Consider the following 14,402-nt stretch of genomic DNA (forward strand, 5'->3'; position numbering starts at 1 on the left):
GTATTTGTAAAAACATACTAAGAAAGGTATCGAGTGAAGTAGTCTTATGTTTAAAGGGGGAAAACTGTAGTTCATAGAATGACTTTAATGGAAATAAGATTTTTTGCCCACCTTTAAACTACATTTTTTACTTATCACAAAATTAATTGTACCTTTCTGCATTCATAGTAAACATTTTCTCAGAATATTGTTCTGTACTGTTGGAAATTATACACAAATTTAGGTATTGGCATAATTCCTCCAAATTTTTTAACACAAACCACCTGTTTTTCTATACACACAAAATTGTGTTTATTGTTAGTAATGGCATGTTTTAAGATTGTTCCCTTTGTATTTAGAAACATGTTGATTTTCTTTCTCAGTTCTGCACTGGTGTATTTGTACTAGTACATTCACTGGTAATTCACCAATTTCCTGGACTTGTTGGCTAACTTAGCAGCCAAAGAAAGATTTCCTCTTAACCCCGAAATTAGTTCCTGTGTTAAAAAGATTACATAGCATCTTAAGTTTCATAACTGCATCATTGTTTGTATTTTCTGTTGGAGTTAGATAAGACAGAACTAGAATTTTTTTAACTGAATTGGTCACTTCAGTATTTAAGAGGTAAATTTTTACTCTATAAGACTAACTTTTTTGAGTTACATTAGGAGCATCTTAGGTGAAATAAGTCAGACCGAGAAAGACAAATATCACATGATTTCACATACATGTGGAATCTAAAAAAAAGTAAACTCCTGAGGAGACATGGCAAGTGACTATAGCATGCTCTCCTGAAACAGAAAAGTATGTTATACAAAAACTAAACAAACCAGAATAAACTATGGGCTTTAGTTAATAATTTTTAAAAAAAGTAAATGAACAAACAGAACAGAAACAGACTCACACATACAGAGAACAAAATGATAGTTGCCAGATGAGAGTAGGGTTGGGGAGCTGGGTGAAAAAGGTGAAGTAGTTAAGGAAGTACAAATCAGCAATTAGAAAATAGTCATGGGGATGTTAAGGTACAGCATAGAAAATATAGTCAGTAATTTTGTAATAACCATGTGTGGTGTTGGGTGGGTATTAGACTTATGGGGGATCACTTCTTAAAATATATAAATGTCTAACCACTGTGCCGTACACCTGAAACTAATGTAATACTGAATGTCAACTATAACTGAAATTTTAAAAAATTTTTTCAGAAGGTGTCTTAGGGGATCTATGGCTCTGCCAATATATACACAATAACTTATGAATACCTTTGAAAATAAATATTATACTTTTTGTATATAAAATACTTAGTCTTCAGCCCTGCTTGGTGTGGCTCAGTGGATTGAGTGCTGTCCTATGAACTAAAGCGTTGCTGGTTTGATTCCCAGTCAGGGCACATGCCTGGGTTATGGGCCAAGTCCCAGTTGGGGGCATGCAAGAGGCAACTGGTAGATATTTCTCTCACACATTGATGTTTCTTTCTCTCTCTTTCTCCCTCCCTTTCCCTCTGTAAATAAATAAAAAATTAAAAAAAATACTTAGTCTTCAAAAGTTTAGAACTCATAACATCTACAAGTAACTCCTTGCTTTTTCTTCTTTCAGTATGAAAACAAAGTTGCTGTACGTGACAGAGTAGCGTTTGCTTGTAAATTCCTTAGTGATAGTCAGGTAAGAACTGATACAATTTTATGCGTGAAGTGATTATTATTTATTGTTACTGGACTAAAAAACTGATTTTATGTATAAATATATATGTGAGATATATATAAATTCTAAAAAGTAAATAATCTCTATTAGATTAAGTATTGTAAATGTATGTGATAACTAAATTTACTTTTTGAATAATGCTGACTTCATATTTTAGTTTATTTCTGCTTTTGGGAGTAAGACTGGTCAGTTGATAAAGATGTTAAACTCACCTTTTAGGGATGCTATAAACTGATTCCTTTGTTTTCTAAGATAGTAAATAGGAACTGAATACATATGCTATATACAGGGTCTGGCATAAATAATGCCCCTTTTTATTACAAAATCTTTTATTACAAAATCATAAGCTTGTAATTCTGTGAAATAACAGTATGGCACTCAAGCACACCATGTGACATTTTAGGTGAAATGTTCAAATTAAAACTATAAATTATTACACCCATGTCTTTACCCTACCAACCACACTCAAGCAGGAGTTAACTTCTGCCAGACCTTGTATATAGTGAGAGAGAAATGCACACAAATAACTAGCATTACAATGTGGTAAGTGCTATAATAATGAAAAAGTGCTGGAGGGAATATAAAGAAGTCTTGGTAAGAGTTCGGGGTGGAAGGAAGTCTGGGAAGACCTTACAAGAGATGGTTATTTTTCATAGTCTTCAAGTTCTCTTTTAACTCATTCTGTAATTCTGTTATAATATATCCTACTATAATAGACGGCAAGAACTTTGCAGAATAATAAGGATGGTTCTCTTTAAATTGGTAATAGTATATAAACCATCTAGTTATTTTATAGAATAATCATCAAACATACAAATGCCTTGCCTTTTTAAAAACCATTTTAAGTGATCATAAATATTTCATTGTAATTTATATTAGATGCAAAGACTTCTTAAAGATCATGCCTCTAGATTTTTCCAGAGGCTTTTGTTTTAAAATATTTTCTATTAATAAAATTGTCCCACATGTAGAGAAGTTTTTGAAGGACAAGAGGTAGGGTGAAATGGATTGCTTCAGAAGAATCACTTTGAATTTTCCAGTTAAATAGATATATCGAAAAGTTGACCAATGAAATGAAGGAGGCTGGAAATTTGGAAGGAATTCTGCTGACAGGCCTTACTAAGGATGGAGTGGACTTAATGGAGAGTTATGTTGACAGGACTGGAGATGTCCAAACAGCAAGTTACTGCATGTTACAGGTTAGTGCAGTGTGGCAACAACTTAAAGAAAAATAAATGTTTAACCACCTTCTGTATTTTCTTCCCTCATTAAGTGGATAGGATCCACTGGCTTAGGATCTTTCGAAGGCATTTATTTAGCTTTAACCCAGTCAGTTCATCTGTGGAGGACTTCTGCCTCATCTCTCTCTCCCTAAGCCTCCTGCATTGGGTTATCCAGTTTTTCTTTTACTTTAGGAAGTATCTGTCAGTCTTGATTTTATCAGATGGAGCAAAGAAACCTCTGATTACTTTCCCCAAATGTGGATACAACTACATCTTATGCAAAAGAGGCTGAAGTTCCCTGATCTGAAATATAGTCTCATTTGAAGTGCAGAAGGCAAGTTATACCACAACTCTCTTAACTTTCATTTTCTCTTTTTATTATCAATGGACATGATTTAGGGTAACCAGTTATCTATTTGCTGTTTTTACTCTCCAGTGGTTACAAACAGATTCCTGGCAGAGGTTTCCTTCTACTTACTTATTTTGCTGAGATTTCCCATTGGTCTTCAGCTAATCTCATCCTTTCATGGTGTCCCCTTTCCTGTTTTCATCCTTTGTTATGCATGCCATGTACTGGGAAAATACAATAAAATGCTCTTTCACCCTTCATTGTGAACAAATATAGATACTAGCCTACAAACTGCAATGTAAATTTACCCTAAGATTTCAAGCTACTGCCCATGGAAGAAAAGGTGTCCTTCTATAACATAATGCATTATTTTTTTCTTATCAAAGTGGGATCGTATCTGTTAAATCAAACTGTAGATATATGGCTATACAGTACAAATGAGTTGGTAACCTCTTAACAAAATTTATAAAATATGTTTTAAATGCAGATAGGTGTATAATTGAATCTTCTTTAAAAAATTCAGTCTGATATTTATTCAGCTATGTTTCTCTTTTTTGGGTGACTTGAGTATAATACCAGCTTTTATTTTTATTTTATTATTTAAATTTATTTTTATGCTATTACATTTGTCCCAGTTTTTCCCCCTTTGCCCCTCTCTGCCCCATTCCCCATTCCCTTCAGCAGTCCCCCCGCCCAGTTCGTGCCCATTCAGCTGCGCTTCGATTGGGATGTTTCCTCCACTTATATTTATATGGTCAAGATTAAGTTTACTATCTTGCTATTTATTCTCCATTTTTTTCCTTGCTTTTGCTTACTGTTCCTTTACTGCCTTCTTTCGGGCTAATTGAATATTTCAGTGTTTTACCCATCTAGTGGCTTTTTGGCTATATCCCCTTTCCTTGTCTTTTTTAAAACATTTTAGTTCCTGATACTTAACGTTTCACACTGGATACCTCAGGCTTTCTCCTCCACCCTTAGTCTTTTGTACGTCACACCTAACACTTTATGCTTTTTGCTTTCATATTTCGCGTTTCACAAATGTTAAACTGTGTAATTCCATTTATACCCCCTTCCTTCGTTCTGTTGTCATATATTTTACCTCTGCATGTTGTCCAACACAGGGTTATGCTTTTGCTTTGAACATTTAGCTGTCATTTGTGTAAATTATGCGAAGAACAAAACCATGAGCTTTTATATTTATTTACTTATTTACTATTCCAGGTACTCTTTAAACTAGTAGACCCAAATTTTATCTGGTATCCTTTGGTCTTTCTCGCTGGCATTTCTTAAATTACAGTATTAGTGATGACAGATTATCTCAGTTTAATTTTAACTGAAAATGTCCATTTTGTTCTTGTTTTTCTTTCAGCCTTTAAAGATTTGGTTTCATAGTCTTTTGGCCTCCAATGTTTCTGATGAGTAGTCAGCTGTTCATATCTTTGTTTCCCCTGTGTAACTTTTTATTTTTTCCCTGGGCTGCTTTAAAGGTTTTCTTTTTGATTTTTAGCAGTTTAACCTTGATGCCTAATGTGGTTCTTGTTTTTCCTGCTTATGGTTCACTGAGCTTCTTGGATCTCCAGTCAGTGTTTTTAATCACATTTGGGAAATTTTCAGGCATTATTTCTTTAAATATTTTTTTTAGGCTTAATCTCATTCTTTTCTTTTTGAACCCTACTATACATATATTAAATCATTTAATAATATCTAATAGGTATCCAAGACTCTGTTTATTTTTCTCCCATCTTTTTTTTCTGTCCCTCAAATTGGATACAATGTATTTATTTACTCATTGACTCTTCTGTCATCTTCGTTCTGATGTTAAGTTTTCCAGGGAGTACGTAATTTCAGTTATTGTACTTTATTCTAGAATCTCAACTGTTTTATGGTTTATATTTTTCAGCCAAGATCCCTATTTATTCACTAAAACACTATTTTTCTTTAAGTTTTTGAACATATTTCTATTAGTTGCAGTGAACTCCAACAACTAACTCTAACATATGGACTTTTTTAGGTTCAGTTTTTATTGACTGTCTTTTTCCTTGACATAGACTATTTACTTGTTTATATGTCTAGCGATTCTTTATTTAGCACTACATGTTGTATATAGTACATTCTAAAGTAATGAGTCCTTGCACCTTTTTCTGAAGAATTTTGGTTAATGCTTTTGAAAGTTCAGTAACTTGCTATTCTCTTTGTCTTACACTTTACTCCTATGGATTTGTGCAAAGCCCAAGGTATCCTGCAGATGCTTCTAATTTGGTCAGATCTCATGCGAACTGTTTCCTCTGCAGGTTTTGTCAGAGCTTGATTAGGTTTTATAGGGGCCAGCTACAGGAAACAGAGAATATGAACTGGCCAAATTCCTTCTTAGTTGATCCTCACTGCCACGGAGGGGGCAAGAGTGGCAGTATGAAGATTTCTTTTTATAAAAAGCCAGGGGTTCTCTATACATAGTTCTAGCTAAGTTAGTCAAAATTAAGAGTAGAGGCTTACTTTTTTTAAAAAAAATGAAATTGTCAAGTAAGAATTTTTCCACATGTTCCTATAGCTGAATTAATTCGGGTTTGAAATTACTACGTGATTAATAGGTAAAAGATACGTTCTTTCTATTTAATGGAATGTGTAAAGATATAATACTTTTATTAGTTGTTACAGGTTTCCTCCCATTTTCCATAAGTACGATGCATGCTAAGTTCTAACAGTTTAGTGTTCTGTCTCCCGAATAGAACTGAGAAAAATGGGCCTCGTATTGATGCCCGTGGCTTCACTGTAGGTAGAGACTCTATTTTTCTTCATAAATTAAGGAAGATATATGTTGGACAGTGCTATCAACACTCTGCGCAAACCGTCCAAAGCAAGAATGATGAAATGTGGAGTGTGGCAGCTGCCAGGGAAAATACAGCTTTAGGAAAAGTCTTACTGGCAAGAAATTACAGTTTTTAATGAGAAGAATTTTAAGGAAATTCTTAATTTAAGGAAAAAGACTTACTTTTCGGTATGTCTTAGGGGCATAAGAACTAAGAATGTTTTGGGTTTGGTGTTTTTCTTTTTAAATTTTAATGTAATAAATGTATGTTTTAATTGAGGGTAAGAGTGGATATGCAGGTTTAACTTGCAGATAAATAAGTATACAAAAATAGCACCTCAGTTCACAGTTCATTGCTATATATGAAGGACCAGGCTCAGTATAATTTAAAATGTGATTTAGCTGCTTTGGTGCATATTTGGATTAGGTAGTAAACAGATGTTGTGAACCTGGAGGTTTTAAAGTTGGGATAAAGAGTATTCACATCACTTCTTGTTGCATTTATTCAGCCAGGAAGGTGACTTGTTTGTTCTTGGGTTTTCAAACTTTTTCCACTGCCTTGGCCAGTTCTAATGATACATACATTACATATAAATGCATTCTATATTTCTGTCACTAGTAGAAACCAGCTTAAAGTAAACTAATGGAGCTTCCATCAGTTATTTTATCTATATCCTCATTAGGAGTCAGCTTTTGGCAAAAAGGAGGCTTATTTTGTGTGATTCATACTCACAGATTACCTAGAATCTTCTGGTTTAGCCAGAAAATTTTTAAACAACCAAAACAATTCAGGTTTTCTTTTTAGGGTTCTCCTTTAGATGTTCTTAAAGATGAAAGAGTTCAGTACTGGATTGAGAATTACAGAAATTTATTGGATGCCTGGAGGTTTTGGCACAAACGAGCTGAATTTGATATTCACAGAAGTAAGTTGGATCCCAGTTCCAAGCCTTTAGCACAGGTAAGTACCTTGTTTTAAAGAGAATCAAATAACACCTACCTAATAGTCTAGCCAAAAGTAGAAGTATTTATAACATATTATATAGGGTACATTGAGAGTTCGATTTACTAAGTTAGTTTTAGTCACTCTTTTTTCTGTGTGGAGTTCACATTGATGTCTTTATCTGGACTGCACTTTGTCTTTGATCTTCCTGTTGTTTTGGGTCTTGCCACTTTCTAACAGTCATCTCAGTGGCTTGAGCTGTAGTCCAACATAAAGCAAACTGCAGCAGGCCTGGAGGGTCTAGGCAAACAGTCCTGGGTCTATCTGAGGTTGTCCAGTATATCTAAGCCCTTTCAGAATCTAAACTACTTTATGGTCTTATAAATTCCACTTGTGTATTTTTTAAAAGATTTTATTTATTTATTTTCAGAGAAAGGGAGTAAGAGAGGGAGAGAAATGCCAGTGTGTAGTTGCCTCTCACACCCCCCCAGTTGGGGATCTGGCCCACAACCCAGGCACGTGCCCTAGACTGGGAATCAAACCAGCGAGCCTTTGGTTTTTAGGCTGGCGCTCAATCCGCCGAGCCACACCAGCCAGGGCCATTTAGGTGTTGTTTTTCTGCACTATTTATTTGTAATAAGACAGGATTTTTTAACACTACACACACACATACATATACCTGTACACATACACACACACATATCTGTACAATTACTCCTGGAAATTTTAAATTTTTTTATTTTAGCATTAATTTAAAAAAACAGGTCGATTATCTTATAAATCACATAAGATCACTGTGTATCTAAGTTCAGACATTAAATAATCAGGTATATCCTCAATGTGAGCACTGGATGGTGCTGTTTTCTTATTTTAGAAAGTTGAGAAAATAGTGCTTCTATTGTATTAAAACAACCTGAGTATTAGTAAAATAGAATTACATGATAATATTTGTTACTGATCTATATGGTAAGTATGTAAGAGTCTAGGAGTTTAATTTTAAAGCAGATTTAATAGTTACTATTGTTAATTATTTTAAAGTGTTAACTGTTTACCATTACAGGGTCATTAATTACTTATCTTAGGAAATGAGTGTTTTCTGTAGAAGAAAATTTGTTCAGGAGATTATATCATGGAACTTTGGATTAGAAGCCATATTAGGATGTTTTTTAATGTCTCTAAAGTTTCTATTATTTCTAAAGTGTTGGGATTTCATGTTACCAAGTGCTTATTATTTATAGAATGTTGGGATCTAATGTGAACTCTAAAGTCCTCATTATTTCTATAATGTTAGGATCTAACATTACCTACTATTTCTGTGCATATCAGTGGCATTAGGAAGAATATAACTAAACAGGTAAGAGCAAAGTATTCAGTGTAAGTACTAAGTGGAAATTAAATGAGAGCTAGTAAAACTTAGCAGATAAATTATTTTATAATACAAAATAATTTTTTAAATATTTTAAAGTAATTTTTTAGGATAAAACTTTGAATTTATTTATAAAGTTTGCATTATATTTTACCTTCTTTTACTTGTTTTATAGGTGTTTGTGAGTTGCAATTTCTGTGGCAAGTCCATCTCTTACAGTTGCTCAACTGTGCCTCACCAGGGCAGGGGCTTCAGTCAGTATGGTGTCAGCGGCTCGCCCACCAAGTCCAAAGTCACCAGTTGCCCTGGCTGTCGGAAACCCCTTCCTCGATGTGCACTCTGTCTCATTAATATGGGGACGCCTGTTTCTAGCTGCCCTGGTACGATAATTCTGCAGTCCCTCGTTTGGGGCGAAAGTTGTTCCTCCAAAATTGATTTAATATTGTAAATAAAAGACATACTAGCTTGATTTTATATTATTTCTAAGAGCAAGCCACTTGCTGGCTTTTATTCCCTATAGTTTATAAAATCTGTACATTGAAAGAAAAATCATTATCCATGATATCTCAGGTAATCTCACAAATTCCAGCCAATTTGAAGTAAGAGGAGCTTAAACAGTATGTAATCTCATAATATTATTTTCTTAAGGGGAATTCCCTCAAATATTATATTTAATTGTCATGTGCCATCATCTATTAAAACTACTTTGTATGCATAAAGAGTTTTTGTCTCAAAGCTCTTTCACATTTCCTTTTATTTCATCTTCAAAATCTACCTCTGAAATATGTAGAAGAGAGATTCCTTTACTTGTAACGTTTGATGCTGTTTCTGCTATATTTGTTAGTTACCTAGCAAATATTTCATATGTATATGTATGTATGTATGCATATAGTTAGGAATATTAGGATTATTATTTATTGCTTATAGTAAGTATATATAAAAATTGAGAAAAATAGATAATTGAAAATAATGTATCCAGTGTCTGGAAATATTCCAGCTATTTATGTAACTTGATTATGATACTATGGCAAAAATTTTAGTTAAAAACATTTGAATATTTGGCACAGTGGTATAATGAATAATGAATAAAGAACTGGACATGGTGTCAGATTGAGTCTTAGTAAGAGCTCTGAAATTCAGTCTGGCATTGAGAGTTACTTTAACCCTTTTTCATATAAAGTGTTGAACTGGGAGATTCTCCCTAGTTACAAAATTTTGTAATTCTGCAGCTGATTCATACAAGTAGTCTGCTTTATTATTACATTAACATCTGTGAAAGATTTGCTTGTTTCACTGGCTGAGTAATTAATTTTTAAACTAGATGCCTTTTTAAAAACAAATATGTAAGGCAATGTGTAATGTTTTTGGATGCACTTGTTAGTTTCAATTTAACTTTTAGTCAAGGAATTTCATTTTACATGTTGCATGTTGATCAGTTTTTATAGCCCTGGTACTAATAAATAGAAAATAAATTTTTTGTGAGCTATAAGAAGATAAGAGTGTATATATTATGTGCTGTGATACCCATCATTGAGTCTTCTACCCTGCTTAAGCCAACATTGTCTGTACTAGTGGCTTTGATCATTTCTCCCGGCCTCATCTCACCCCTTTCCCCCTCCCCAGAGGAAACCACCATTCTCAATTATGTTTTATTCAGTGTCTAGTATGTCTGTGTGGTTTCATCACATGTGTAGCTTTGTCTGTGTTTTAAATTCTATTCAGTGAGTTATGTGGAATATGTCCTTTAGTTTGCCTTTTTTGCTCAGCATTAGGGTTTGGTTTTTTGTTTGTTTTTGTTTTTGTCTTTTTAGTGTCAAATATGCTGATGAATGTAGCTGTAGTTTGTTTATTTTTATTATTATTTGAAATTTCATTCATGACTATAGCACAGTTTTTCTATTCTTCAATTTTTAGACAGTTTTGTTGTTTCCAGATTTTTACTACTATGAACATTCCTGCATATTTGTCCTTTTAGCATGTACAGAGTTCCTCTGATGTGTTTACCTATGAGTAGAATTGCTAAATCATACTGTTTGCTAATGTTTTACTTAGCATTTTTATGTTCTGTTCAGGAGAGAGATTGGCCTATAACCTTCCTTTCTTAAATTATTTTTGCCTGGTTTTGTTAGTAAAGTTATACCAATTTCATAAAAAGCTTTGGGAAATCTTCGTTCTTTCCCTATTCTCTGAAAGAATGTGTATAGATAAAAATTACCTGTTATTTTAATGTGTAGTAGAACTCACTGCAAACTGGGCTTGGTATTTTCTTTGTGGGAAGATTTTAAACTACTGGTTATTTCTCTAAAATTGTTCATTCAGATTGCTTCTTAGTGGGATTGATACTTTATATTTTTCAAGGTTTTATTAGCTATTAAAAATGTAAGGGGACTCCTATCAGTTGGTATCTTTTCAATCTAACTAGATCATAGCATTAAAGTTACTACTTCAGTATGATATATGAATTGTACTTTGACAGAGTTTTAGAACTACCTTTTAAGAAACTTGGGATAAAATATTGTGATACAGTTATTGAAGATCATTTTCTTTAACCCACAGGAGGATCCAAATCAGATGAAAAAGTAGACTTGAGCAAGGACAAAAAATTAGCTCAGTTTAACAACTGGTTTACATGGTGTCACAATTGCAGGCACGGTGGGCATGCTGGACATATGCTTAGCTGGTTCAGGTAATCAACACGTTCCTTCTTGAGCAGGCTTGGAGTTGGAGGAGGGAAAGCAGATGACCTTTTAAATACTTTGGGTTTATATAGCGAAAGGGTGAATTTCTTCTTTCCTGTCACCTGAGTTAACAAAGGTGGTGACATTTCTGTTGTTAGATTAGAAATCCTGTGTAATTTTAAACCATAAAATTAAACTTATATAAGGAATAGTTTAAATGATGTATGGGCTAAGTGTTTGTATGGCATTATTTAACTTTATTTGAGGAGAGGATATGATTATAATTTTTCATGACCAACAGAATCCTGTCATATGTAATGTCCAATGTCTTTTAAGTCAGCTGGTTATGCAGTGAGGAAGCACCGCATGCAATGGAGACTCAAGACCACGTTTACCCTTTAGGCTGAGCGGTGCCGGTGGCCTGCACTCCTTGCTGTGGCTTTTACTCCCAGTTTGTCACACTGACTTTAATTTAAACCAAGCACATCCCTTTACCCTCGTAACTGTAAATGAGGTGTATTGTTATATATTTATAAAGTAAAGCTATTAATTTTTCAGTAACTTTCTCCTCGTGCTCAGCTTGGCAGTCATTTCTAATTTAATGCTTTTAATGTTCTTTGTCTTTGGGTTTTAATTGCTGTATTTTTCCAAATGCCATTTTGAAACATTGCATTATAGATACAGAAACATATGTATATACATACGTATGTGTATATATGTATAATTTAGATTTTTAACTGTTCCTTGGCCTGTTTTTTAGGGACCACGCAGAGTGTCCCGTGTCTGCATGCACGTGTAAATGCATGCAGTTGGATACGACTGGGAATTTGGTGCCTGCGGAGACCGTCCAGCCGTAAACGTTATCACCTAAACAGAAGCCTTCAAGTGTGGAGCTTCCTAATGGATGTCCTGCATCGCTCAAAAACATACCTCACAACAAGTCACTCATGACTTTCCTGTAATGGGAAAATAAATCATTCTATCACATCAGCAGTTTGATGTTCAAGTGATTTTGATGTGCTTCAGAGACGAGTGCTGCCGCGATGGGTGTCAGAGTGCGGGATGGATGGTGTTGGCTAGGTTGAAAAAGTTCATTTTGGAAGAACTTTCTAGGGTTTTGGTGAAATTATAAACACCGTGCCAGTAGAGTTTCTGGAATAGCCAAGAACAGACCTCAAACCTGTATCTTCCAAACTCAAATTGGTATCTATCAGTAAAATCAGTACACTTGGAAAATAGAATAAAATGACCAATTCAGAGACTCAAATGACAGTTAAACCTCTTCCTTGCTTAGATTCCTTTGAGATAAAATTAAAACTATTGATTTTTACTTCTAGAACCAGAGAGCGTCTACCCCACACTGGAGAATAAATTTTGTCAAGGTATGGCTGATATACGTGTATATTTTAAGGAGTCTTTTTCCTCATACCCTTTAATTTAAGGTAAAAAATCTTTTGGCACAGATTATTATCTTCCTAGAAAAGCCAAAATTAAGAAGGTATCTCACAAACTTTCTCTTATGAAGAGAAAAATAAGCATCATTTTAGGGTAACATACTATAACAAATTTTTCAGTTTCAGTCTTTTACTTTTCAGTATCCTGATTTGTCTTGAAAGATTTGTTTCCCTGTTAATTCATCATCTTATTTTATGCTCATCATCCGGGAGCATTTCAATAAACACAGAATCTGTGCAAGATATTATATGACCAGACATTCAGCAATCTACACCAGTGTGGCTTACTGTCACGTGGCCTCCTGTTTAGGAATGCCCTGTTTTTTCCCTAAGATAAACTGGGAGATGTTGAGGGACAACGGGTCACTTTGGAGACAGTTCTACTTTATATGGAAGTTTCTAAAGGTAAGCATACTTGGACCAATTCAGGGCTTTTATTTTAAGTTTTTATTTTATTTTTTTCTTTTTACAGCTGTAGATAATTGGAAGAGAAATATCAAGGATTTATAGCATGCTTCTCTGTCATCTGAATGTTCAGAGGACTGAACTGATTTTCACAGTTGAAGTTGTGTTCATAGATTTTTTTAAAGTACCGTAAAAATTAATTATTTTTTGGATTTTGGAGAAATATCTTGAATTTCAAGAGCTTTCACGTTAACATTTTTACCAGATGAAACTAGGTTCTAAGGAACTGATAGTTTGAGGTGTGTCCTAAATATTGAACAAAAGTGGATTATAACATTTTTACTTTGAGATATGGTACAAAAAACGCTTTTCTAGGAATATATTGCACATTTGCTTAAATGTCTCAGCTAGATGATGACAAGAATTAGCAGTAGTTACATATTTAAAAAAATTTTTTTTTACTAAGATTGCCATGAAGGGGACATTTTCCAGTCATCTTTTAAGTAAATCTTCCAGATTTCATTTTACTAAAACAGAACCTTTACCTTTAAAATTGCTTCACTTGAAATGTCATTTCAAATTTATTGTGCCCTAAATATGAAAAGTCACCTTTAAATAGTAATGTCAAACTGTCTTACACATTTTCAACTTGTCCTGACTCAAGTAAGGTGAAATTATTGAATGTATATTTAGAAGAGGGTTATATTTAAGATACTTATAATTTTTGGAAATACAGTATAATAAGACAGTCTAGTGTATAAATAATCTGCTTGTTTGTAATAAGGGTGCTGTTTTTAAGATGAATTGTTTATACCTATGTGTCAGGTTCCTAATGTTTTCTGTGAAGCCCAGATATTCATAGAAGGTGTCAACTGTTAGGCTTGTTTTGCATTTCAGTGTATGTGGACCATGAAAATGGATTAAAATAATTATTTTGTTTTTATTACTAGGTCACTGATATTTGGGTTTGTAAAATCAACAAGATATTTTACCTAAACATGTTCAATAGAAGTGTTCAATAAAAATGTTTTCATTATTTTTTAAAAATTCAATAAATGTGGGTTGAAGTCAATTTGTCTAATCTAGAAATTATCTGTGACTCCTCCAAAATAATTCAGTAAAGTAATAGTATTACTTAATTTGATGACAAATTTGGTACTTAATCTTAGAAGTAATTTTTTCTAGGGTCTTGTTTTTTTCAGTTTTAATATGCTTTCCATCGTGGTTATTCATTAAAAATCATCTATTCAAAAAGTAGCTTCGCATTGTTAGTGCTACACATGGTAAGTACTATAGTTAGAGAGAATATAGTTCTACATTTAATTGCATGGCTCAATTTAATTTCAGTCAGTCATTTGACTACAAATATTTAAAGTATGGGCTTTGAAATTTAAATGATAATCCTACCCTTACTGTTGTGGCCAAGTGACTTAACTGTTTTAATATTCAACTTCCACATATGTTCAAAGCAAGGTACAGAAATACCTACTTTGTAGGGTGA

General features: G+C 33.6%; 1 protein-coding gene across 3 annotated transcripts in view; it reads left to right on the forward strand.

The window, feature by feature from the left end:
• MIOS (meiosis regulator for oocyte development) overlaps nucleotides 1-13,967 on the forward strand; it is a 32,785-nt gene extending 18,818 nt beyond the window's left edge. For all 3 annotated transcript variants that reach the window (XM_037136692.2, XM_037136693.2, XM_037136691.2), the window contains exons 7-12: nucleotides 1,576-1,641; nucleotides 2,721-2,879; nucleotides 6,864-7,016; nucleotides 8,540-8,744; nucleotides 10,921-11,050; nucleotides 11,803-13,967. In XM_037136692.2, coding sequence (XP_036992587.1) covers nucleotides 1,576-1,641; nucleotides 2,721-2,879; nucleotides 6,864-7,016; nucleotides 8,540-8,744; nucleotides 10,921-11,050; nucleotides 11,803-11,899 — 810 coding nt within the window. In that variant the 3' untranslated portion in view covers nucleotides 11,900-13,967. The remainder of the gene's footprint in view (nucleotides 1-1,575; nucleotides 1,642-2,720; nucleotides 2,880-6,863; nucleotides 7,017-8,539; nucleotides 8,745-10,920; nucleotides 11,051-11,802) is intronic.
• The last annotated feature ends 435 nt before the right edge of the window (nucleotides 13,968-14,402 follow it).

This window comes from Artibeus jamaicensis, unplaced genomic scaffold, assembly GCF_021234435.1.
Source record: "Artibeus jamaicensis isolate MK-2021 breed Jamaican fruit bat unplaced genomic scaffold, CSHL_Jam_final contig_923, whole genome shotgun sequence".
Taxonomy (NCBI): domain Eukaryota; kingdom Metazoa; phylum Chordata; class Mammalia; order Chiroptera; family Phyllostomidae; genus Artibeus; species Artibeus jamaicensis.